Below are 10,593 nucleotides of genomic sequence, written 5' to 3'. Positions count from 1 at the left end.
TAATTATTCTGTGGGTTCTTTATCTGTTAAATGATCTAAATAGTAATGTTAAATGGTGACTAAATATTCTTCTGTAATTCTAAATACAAATGCTATTGGCTGGAGAGATGGCTCAGTGGTTAGGAACACTGGTTGTTCTTGAAGACCCAGGTTCGAATCCCAGCACCCACATGGCTGCTAACAACTGTCTGTAACTCCAGTTCCACAGGATTGACAGCTTCTTCTGTCCTCTGCGGGCACTGCACGACACGGGTGCACTTATCTACACACAGGCAATACACGCATACACATAAAATAAAAATAATAAAATATCGGCTGGGTGTGGTGGCACACGCCTTTAATCCTAGCACTTGGGAGGCAGAAGCTGGCGGATCTCTGTGAGTTTGAGGCCAGCCTGGTCTGCATAGTGAGTTCCAGGACAGCTGGGGCTACAGGGAAACGTCTCAAAAAGACCAAAAAAAAAAAAAAAAAAATCCTACTCTCACCCAGTTTTAGTATCTTCTTACAACTCACAGTTTGACTCTTCCATATTATACACATGAGTGGAATAGGCACACCCTCAATGAGCTTACATTGCATGGGAAAGATGGCTATGTTGGGTTGGGATGGGATGGTATGGTAGGGTAGGGTAGGGTAGGGTAGGGTAGGGTACAGCATGGTATAGCATAGAAGCAGAAGACTACATTAACAGACTAACTGGCTGGCTCTGAATAAACTGTCATGCTGTGAAAAGGCCTGTTACAGGAAGTGCACAAAATAAACTACAAGCTGAGAGTAGCCGCTGGCTAACAGCCAGCAACAAAATAGAGACCACAGTCCTACAGCCACAAGGAAATAATGATCTGATATTCACATATATAAAAATTAATAAATTCTGAGGTTTTTCAAAATGTAAGTAGTTTTAGTTTTTACATAATCAAATGTCTCAATCTATAACACTTTTCATACTCCTTTCCTGCTGAAATTACAAAAATCTTCACAAACTTGATTACTTAAAACTACACCTTGGGACTGGAAATGGCTCAGCAGTTAAAAGCACTAGTTGCACTTCCCAAGGCCCCAGGTCCGGTTCCCAGTAACTGCATGGCAGCTAACCATCCATAATTACAGTTCCAGGGGATCTGACACTCTCTTCTGACCTCCACTGGCACTGCATGCACAGATACACATGCATACATATAGGCAAGCAAACCACTGAAACCCCTCATACACATACACATACCCATAATAAAAATAAAATTAAAAACTATACCTCTATCTTCTAAACTCTTGCTTTTTTTTTACATTTAAGAAGCCAATCCAAAGTTTTGTGAGAGGAAGACTTTTATGAATGAATAGTGGTTAGCACAAGAGTATGAATGCTAAAATACTTGTGACCCTGGCCAGGTAAAAGTGGCAAATTGTGTTATATTTTGCCACATAAAAAAAAAATCCTTAGGGTTGGTGAGATGGCTTAGCAGGTAACTTTTATTTGCTTCCAAACTTGATGATCTGAGTTCAATTTTCAGGACCCGCATGATAGAGTGAACTACTCCTACAAGTTGTCTTTTGACCTTCACATTCATACATGTGCGCACACACACACACACACACACAACATAATAAAAACTACTTAAAACTCATAAAAATTCCTACCTAAGATAAAATTTAAACTACTTGGAACTCATTTTGGTATACAATGTTTACATGTGATTTGATCTTTTAAAAAAATGTTTTATTATATTTTAGTGTATGAGTGCATTGCCTCCATGTATGTAAGTGCACCCATGTCCTGCAATGCCCATGGATATCAGAAGGCATCTATCTGATCCCCTGGAACTGGAGTTATGGACAGTTGTTAGCTGTCATGTGGGTGCTGCGAATCAAACCCAGGTCCTCTGCAAGAGCAGTCAGTACTCTTAATTGCTGAGTCATCTCTCCAGGCCCATGATTTGCTCTTGCATAATAATTTTTTAAAAGTAAGTCAATTTAGCCGGGCATGGTGGCACATGCCTTTAATCCCAGCACTTGGGAGTCAGAGGCAGTTCTCTATGAGTTCAAGGCCCAGCCTGGTCTACATAGCAAGTTCCAGGTCAGCTGGGGCTACAGGGAGACCCTGTCTCAAAAAGACCAAAAAAAAAAAAAGTAAGTCAATTTAATCAGCACAGATTCTCCATTTTTCCCTACAAACTGAACTCTTAATTCTCGGATATTTTGAGTATTTCAAACTATTGACAGTGCTCGGTATCTGGCGAGATGATGACTGAGAGGCGTCCCTGTTCCCTCGTGTCATATCCAGAAGCAAGATATCTGCAGCACCTGAGTCACTAGGCCCCAGGCCCTAGTCTCAACTCCTGACTTGGGGGATGTGAAAGGACCACTTTTTAAGCTTTTGCAGCCATCTAGTGGACTCTTTTTGTAGGGTGTCCTTCGCTCCAATTAACTGCCCAGTTTAAGCCAGCAGGACAATTTTAAACAGAAAAACAAGCCTTATTGCATATAGAGCTCTACCTCCAATTGTTCTCTATAGTACATAGTTTGGTGTCAGGGGTTTAACAGCCAAGTGCAACTGAGATTGACACTCCTGCCTTTCAGAAATTTCAAGCTTAAAGATGCAAAAATCAACAAAGATCATCCTCTCTTGGTCATGTTGTCTGATGCAGAACAATGTAATTCATACTAAAGGATAAGAGGCGTGTCTGGTTCATTCTGGATTCAGTTAGTGACTTCTCCATGCATGTGGGGGCCATCGGCATAGTCAGCTCATCCCACATCACTAATCCAGCCAGGCTACTGCTGTTTCCCAGCTTTTACAAGTCACTTATTCCCTTTTTCTTACCAGATTGACCGAGTTGATTTTGTATTCTCTCTTATTTGTTGATACATACTTTGGCATACTTTTTTCTAAAAAAAAAATTCTTTTTATTTAAAGTTTATGCATGCATTGCCTGAATGTATATAAGTACACCCATGTCATGCAATGCCCATAGAGGTCAGAAGAGGGTGTTGGATCCCCTGGAACTGGAGTTATAGACAGTTGAGCTGTGATGTGGGTGCTGGGATTCAAACCTGGGTCCTTTTCAAGAGCAGTCAGTGCTGAGCCATCTCTCCAGCCCCTAATTTGGTACTCTTTATTTCTGCTTTCCTTGTATTCAACCTCAAGGTATGTCCTTACATTAGAATCTATTAGTGATTCCTATGTATTCCCTTAGCTTCGTCTATAAACTCAGCAATGTTATCCTGATGTCATGTGAAAAGCAGTAAGAAAACTTGTCTGATCCTCAACGAGAACTTCCTATGTGCTACATTTAAAATATATTACTGTCGGGTGTGGTGGCGCAAGCCTTTAATCCCAGCACTTGGGAGGCAGAGGCAGGCGGATCTTTGTGACTTCAAGGCCAGCCTGGTCTTCCAACACTCAAAAGTTGAAATTCTGAACTGGGGGCAGTGGCACATGCCTTTTGTCCCAGCACTTGGGAGGCAGAGGCAGGCAGATCTTTGTGAGTTTAAGGCCAGCCTGGAATACATAGCGAATTCCAGGACAGCTGAGGCTACAGGGAGACCCTGTCTCAAAAAGACAAAAAAAAAAAATTCTCACAGTAATCTATGACTAATCTTTGCACCCTCTTTCAGTTATTACTTTAAGGCTGCATTCTCTAGAGTCCTGTGCCAAACTCTTACTGTTTCATCTTTCATAGTTAACCATAGCATAGTCAAAATTTGCCTATTTGGATAATTTAACCAGTCTATTGTCCCTTTCGAACAATAACCCATTTGAGGATGAATACTTTTGTGGCTGGGGGTGTAGCTCTGCTGGTAGTGCCTTCAATCTCCAGCACTGCATGAACTGGGAGTGGTGGAGCATGCTTATAATCCCATCACTTGGGAAGTAGAGGCAAAAAGTTCAGGAGTTCAAGGCCATTCTTACATAGTGAGTTTGGTGAGGCCTGCTTGGGCTACATGAGACCCAGTCTCAAAAATGCAATCAACCAACCCTTTTGTTTTAAAATGTGTTTCCACTGCTTAACTAAGGGTTAATTTCTCCAGAATGAATTCCTAGCAGACTGATCTCCCAGTAGACAACTGACGTTTGTAAAGTTTAGTGGGAACTGGTTAAGTCAACTTTTCAGACAATCCATCATGGCCCATGGGACTGCTTGAATGGTTGCTTACAGCTACATTAGTGTATTCCCAATCATGAATGCTGGTGTAGCAAATTCTGCCACGTTTGCTAGTCACACAGCTTCAACTGTAGGAGTCTGACCTCAGGCCCCAAACCTTGGAAAATGTGCTGTTAATAGTAACATCTTTGTAACCTCAATTTACATTGCTTTTGCTTTCTTCAGTTCTAATAGTTGGGTTAGCCAAAAACCTCGACCAGGAGGCTCAATTTTTTAAGTGGTTTGAAGTAATGGACACTGAGCACCAAGTGATTTGGCGGCGGAGGGGGTCATTATAGCTGCAGTATTGCTCTTTGTTGCACTGTAATTCTTAATTATTCCAGGACAGGAGCTGGTGCTTCTTTTACTATGTAACTCAAAAGCCCCACAGCTCAAACGTAAATGTTCCTCCCAGTTCTACTAAATCTCTGCATTTCCTTGGAATGCGTATGGGCAACTAGCAATTTGCTTCTGTCTCTATGAATCTTCTTCAGTGAACACCAGGTATTTATGTCACTTTGCTGTTCGGGGCAATGGCACAGTGTCAGTGGAGTTCTTTGCACTTGATGGGTACTACATATGTATTTGGTCAACATTAGATTCAAGTAAACACAAACACATGAGGCGCTCATGTCTCTAAGTACAATTTTTAAAAAGCAGAGTACTGGGCCTAATGGTGCAGTCCTACAACCCCAGCTATTTGGGAGGCTGAGGTAGGCAGATCACATGTTCAACGCCAGCCCAGCTCCACCCCTCCAAAAAAGGCAGTAAGACTCCAAAATAAGTATAGATTTGAAAAAATTAAACTCTCAAGTTAAACATTCCTGAACATGTCTACACAGCAACAGATTTACTAGGAATTTACGCTAAATCCCCAAATGCTGGGTTTTATATGGATAATCTTATATAAAAACTTCATGAACATTCTATGTTTTATCATTATTATTTGCATATGAAAAACTGAAGATCAAAATTTTTTTTCCAGCTGGGTGTGGTGGCACACGCCTTTAATCCCAGCACTGGGGAGGAGAGACAGGCGGATCTCTGTGAGTTCAAGGCCAGCCTGGTCTACATAGTGAGTTCCAGGGCAGCTGGGGCTACAGGGAGACCCTGTCTTAAAAAGACCAAAAATAAAAAATTTTTTTCCACTGGGGGTGATTGGCACAATGCCTTTAATCCCAGCACTGGGGAGGCAGAGATAGGTGGATCTCTGAGTTCAAGACCAGCCTGGTCTACATAGTGAGTTCCTACATGGGCTACAGGGAGACCATGTCTCAAAAAAAATTTTTTTCCTTTTAAACATTTATTTTGTGCATGTGTATATGTGTATGTGTGGGCATGCACATGCCAAAGAGCACACATGGATGCCAGAGGACAATTGAGAACAAATGGTTCTCTCCTTCCACCTCGTGGGTCCTGGGGATTGAACTCAGGTCATCAGGTATGGCAGCCAGATCCTTTACCTCCTGAACTATCTTACCAATTCAAGATGAAAACTTTTTGTTTATGGTTTCTTTGGTTAATGTTTGGGTCACCCTGTAGTCCCAGCTGGCCTAGAACATGATATATAGACCAGGCTGGTCTGGCTCTCATAGAGATTGACCTGCATCTGCCTCCTGAGTGCTGGGAAGCCATGCCTGGCTTCCAGGATCAAAACTTTTAAAAAACTTGCCCAAGCCAAACAAGTAAGTTACAGAATGGGGACTCATAATACAGCCAAACAATTATCTCTATTAAACAAGGAGCCACGAAACCAAATGGGGACACTGTACTATTTCTTCCTACTGTGTTCCCTAACAACGTCACAGCTGATCTTCCAAGCAATAGGCTCATCACTGCACTGCAATTCTACTAGTTAACTGTTAGCACTGGATACGGACAGCTGGTGTTATCTATAAATATTTAGATGCAAGATAATTTAAAAATCATTCTTAGGACGATTCTATAAGAGAAAGTATCTTCAGAATCAACATCACTGCATACAGCATACAGAACAGGCAAATTCTAAAACCAACTTGTACCCCTTTGGGAATATGTATGGAAAAGCAACACAGCCTGATGCTGCTTGGTGAAGTCTATGTGCCAATGAGAAAAACCGTTTTGAGAATCACAGTAACTGTCCATGAAGAGGACTATTCTAAGAAAATGAGAATCACACTGCCTTTAAGATAGAAGCTAAAAGGGAGATGGAAACTATGCAATTTAAAGAAAGGTTAAGAGGAACCCCAGATTTACAAATAGTTTAAATATTAAGATTACTATTCATTAAGAAATGTTAATTTGTAGGTGGCTGGAGCAATGGCTCAGAGGGTGAGTACTGGCTGCTCTTCCAGAGAACCCAGGTTCAGTTCCTTCCCAACACCCACAAGGCAGGTAACAACTGTCCTTAGCTCCCGTTTCAGATCTGAGGCCCTCTTCTGCCAACTACCGGCATTGCGCACATGTGGTGTCTTACAGGAAAACACTCAAACACATTTAAAAAATGAAAATTAACAATAAAGGGGGGTAAGCATGGTGACACACACCTTTAATCCCAGCACTCTGGAGGCAGAGGCAGGTGAATCTCTGAGAGTCTGAGGCCAACCTGATCTACATAGTGAGTTCCAGGGTCAGCCAGCGGCTGGGAACATAGTGAGACCCTGATTCAAACTAACAAAAAGCAAAATAACAACAGTAAAAAGAAATGTTAATCGTAGAACATTTTTCATTGCATCCAAAATCCATTCAGGCCTCTCGTGGTAGAGCATGCCTGTAATCCCAGCACTTGAAGATGGAGCTAACCGTCCTCCTGGCAACCTAGTAAATTTGAGGCTAATCTTAAGGGTATAAGACCCTGTCTCAAAAAACAAAACTCTGAAGAGAAAAAACTGCAACTAGAATTCAGTTATGCAAGTTATACACTTGAAGTTACTCTTTCACTTTTAAGTGATTATATGCCATATTGTGCAAACCTCATATACTCACATTGTGAACTGTTTTTAACTTGTACAGGAGATGCCAATGTACAAACCACAAAAATATTAACTTTATATTGTTAAGATCTTTTATTTTTGAGACAGGGTCTCACCATGTATCCCAGGCTGGTTTCTAACTCTTGATCTCTCTACCTCTACCTCCAGAGACACCATGCCCAGCAAAATTGTCATTAAAAAAAAAAACAAAAACAAACCCATTAGATCCAGCTTCAACTTCCTCCTCACACTAAACATCCTGATTCTATCACTCGTCATTTTTTGTTCTTAGTATGTTTGTGCAATCTGCCCTTTTACCATTTTTATACTTACCCATGTTGATACATGCGGATCTGGTTGATTCTCCGCTTCTGTATAGAACTTCATTAACGTCTGGTTGAGCCACTCCTGGTAAGCCGGTAATATTTTTTTTTTTTTTTAGTACAAAAGGGCTATAAAGACCAGTTTTGTGCATATGTCCTTGTGTGTACATGTGTAAGGTTTTTCTAGGTCCTTTTCTTGTAAGGAAATTTCTGGGTCATAAGGTAGGTACCTTTCTGTTTTACTAGACATTGCCAAAATTACTTCCAGAGTGATTATATCAACTTATACACCCACCAGAAAAGTATTTCTTTTGCTCAATTTTTTTCTTGTATTTTTTCCTTATTGACTTGTAAGCATTCTTTTGTTATTTTAGTGTAAAAATATGCTTCTAATTTACTTTGACATTTCATTTTGTTAACAGAACCTTTATCACAAAGTATCTTAATAGTGTGGAAATTTTATTTTCCTTGTAGGTTTATGCTTTTGTATTAAAAGGAATCCTCCACCCCACTATGGTGAATGCATTTAATTGTTTCAAAAATTTCCTCTTCGGATTTGTTTTCAAATTATCTAAAACATATTTCTGCATGTGATATAAGTTAGAGGATCTGATTTTATCATTTTGCAAATCAAGTCATTTAAGATGTCCATTTTTTTTCACGATTTTAAAGCTACCATATACCACGAATCTGTAAGTGGGCCTGTTCCTAGGCTCATTATTTTGGTCTACTGGTCTATTGTCTGTTGATAAGAGTTTATATTGCTAGAGCTCTGTAATAATTCTTGATATCTGATAGGGTGATTTCTAATTGTTTTTCAATATTGTTCTGATTCTTCTTGCTCTTTATTCCATCGTATAAATATTAGGATTAGCTACGTCTTCCATTAACTTTAAAGAATATTTATATTGCTTCACATTTGATGATAAAATGAAGCTTTTGTTTTGGTTGGCTTACCAAATCTTAATATTCCACCACTGACCAACAATAAATGGTATTAAGAGGGGAGCTATGAGGAAAAATATGTTGTGATCTCATTTGAAGTTGTACTGCTTTTCCAAATTAGTTTGGTGAGACTGAGAAGTTAAAAGTACATCTTCTCAATAGGGAACATGAACTTCCATTTATTTAGCTCTTCTTTTATGTCCTTTAATAACTGTTTTTCCCATAAAGCACTTACGAATTTTTCCTAGAATAATTCCTGGACTTAAATTCTATTTGTTCCATTTCATCTTCTGGGCCACCATATGGCTTATCCTTTAATTCATCTACTACACTGTCAAAAACCCATGTTTTTAGAATTGTGTGTGTTGCATTCAGAACTCAGTACTTCTGTTGTTCAGGTGTCCACTGTTTCCTGAAGCAAGGATTACACTGACAGTAACTTCTAACCCTTTTCTTACATAGTAAGCAGGGGAATCCATAGGCATTGCTTGACCTAAGCTTGGGGTGAAAAGGGGAGACTTAAGTCTCTCCTGCAGTATCTTGCAGGGCCAACCCTGCTCCCCACCTTCACAGTAGGGAACACTCAACAACCCTTGGCTTTTGGCTGACATTCGACCCTGCCCCTTCATAGTTTTGAGATTCTCAGATGAGGAAATGCAATCTCTGACCTTTGCTCCTCAAGATGCTTCAGCCCTAGGGGAAGAAGCCCAACTTTCTCCACCTGAACCAGCATCTATTTTGGAGTTAAGAATGGAAGCCATTATGATCCCCAAATCCACCACTGGCGTATTTTTGTACTTGTTTCTTAGTAATTCTGTCAGTGGTAAAATGAATGTTATCAATTACTATTTGAGTTGTTTTGTTTTTCAGCTTTGTGGTTGGTCGGCCATTTTAAATTTAGTATTCCATCGCTGTTCAAATCATATAAACGCTATTTGGGGGCTGAGGAGATTCTGCAGATACCCAAAAAGCAAAATCAGCAGCAAGGCAGTAAAAAAAAATGCCAACATTATCCATGTGGTTTTTTAGACTCATTGAATGAGTAAGCTTTTTTTGCACAAGCATCTCATCTAACTTTGGTTGCTGCTTGGATGGTTTTTATTAGTGCAAACACTGAAATTCAATTTGAAAGGCACCTTGAAACTGAGCATCAAACACCAATCTCTCCCCTTTTTTCCCCAAAAACCTAGTCTGGTCTGAAAAACCTAGTTTGGTCTGAATGGGCCGCAGGATCGCTCCATTTTCCACTTTCGGTGGACAAGCTTTCTGTGAAAAGACCTTAGAATCGTTTGCCTCATTTATCAGGTAAATGTCAGAAGCGTTTAAGAGAACTACTTTGAACTATAAGGAAGACTAGTACGCAGGTTCAAGTTATACTTTTAACACGAGCTTGTTGAACGGCTTAACAATTCCAAAATGAAATGAAACGAGTTTTTAAATTTTTGGCTCCCGAAAGCATAAAAATGCAGAGGAACTTAACAGGAAAAAAATCTTAAAACGGTAAGAAAAAAGGGAAAACAATTCTTCGCACTAGTCCTTGGCTTCACTACATAACTGATTCTTCTTTTCGGGCCATACAGCGGAGTCCAGTCTGTCGGTGCTCCGTGCTCAGTACCTGCTCCGGCTTCCCCCTCGCTCCAGGCGGCTTCCCACGCGGCCTCCTCCCCGAGACTGCGCACGGCGGCCCGAGCGGCTATAGGAGTCGCGCGGCGGCGGGCAGCTCCGCTCCACCAACGGCGGCAGGCCGCGCTCAGGCCTGCCCTCGCGCTCGCGGCCACGGGAGTAGCGCTCGCCGCGGTAGCCGTCGCGGCCGCCATAGGCGTCGGGCGAGCAGTCGCGGTACTCATCGTAGCGGCCTCTGCCGTAGGAGGTCGGCGGGCCACGGGCCGGGCCAATGCCGCGCGGGTCCCCGTAGCCGTCGAAGGGGTCTCGGTAGGAGCCTCCGCTCGGGTGGTCGTCGTAGTCGCGCTCGTGGCCGCCGTAGCCGTCGCGGTCGCAGTAGCCTCGGGACGGGCAGTCGTCGCGCGCGCTCAAGTGGCCGTAGTCGCGGTAGGTGTAGTCGCGCGGGGACAGCGCGAAGTCGCGCGCGCTGGTGTAGTCGCGGCCGGCGTAGCTGTCCCGGGGGGAGGAGCCCTCGTCCCGCGGGCCCGGGTAGGGGTCGCGGCGCGGCGGCGGCAGCTCCCGGCGCGCCGGGCCAGCGTAGCCCTCTCGGCCGCGCGAGCCCGCGGCCCGTCC

The 10,593-nt window shown here is 42.3% G+C and overlaps 1 protein-coding gene across 1 annotated transcript in view; it reads right to left on the bottom strand.

Moving 5' to 3' along the window:
• Nucleotides 1–9,966: 9,966 nt before the first annotated feature.
• Nucleotides 9,967–10,593, bottom strand: part of Rbmxl2 (RBMX like 2) — a 1,119-nt gene continuing 492 nt past the window's right edge. Inside the window, exon 1 of the mRNA XM_029555291.1 lies at nt 9,967–10,593. This exon is cut by the window's right edge and continues 492 nt beyond it. Within this exon, the coding sequence (XP_029411151.1) occupies nt 9,967–10,593 (627 nt within the window).

This window comes from Nannospalax galili, unplaced genomic scaffold (genome assembly GCF_000622305.1).
Source record: "Nannospalax galili isolate Female #2095 unplaced genomic scaffold, S.galili_v1.0 scaffold426, whole genome shotgun sequence".
In the NCBI taxonomy this organism is placed as follows: domain Eukaryota; kingdom Metazoa; phylum Chordata; class Mammalia; order Rodentia; family Spalacidae; genus Nannospalax; species Nannospalax galili.
The sequence above is the reverse complement of the archived record's forward strand: the minus strand, read 5'-3'. Positions and strand labels throughout refer to the sequence as shown.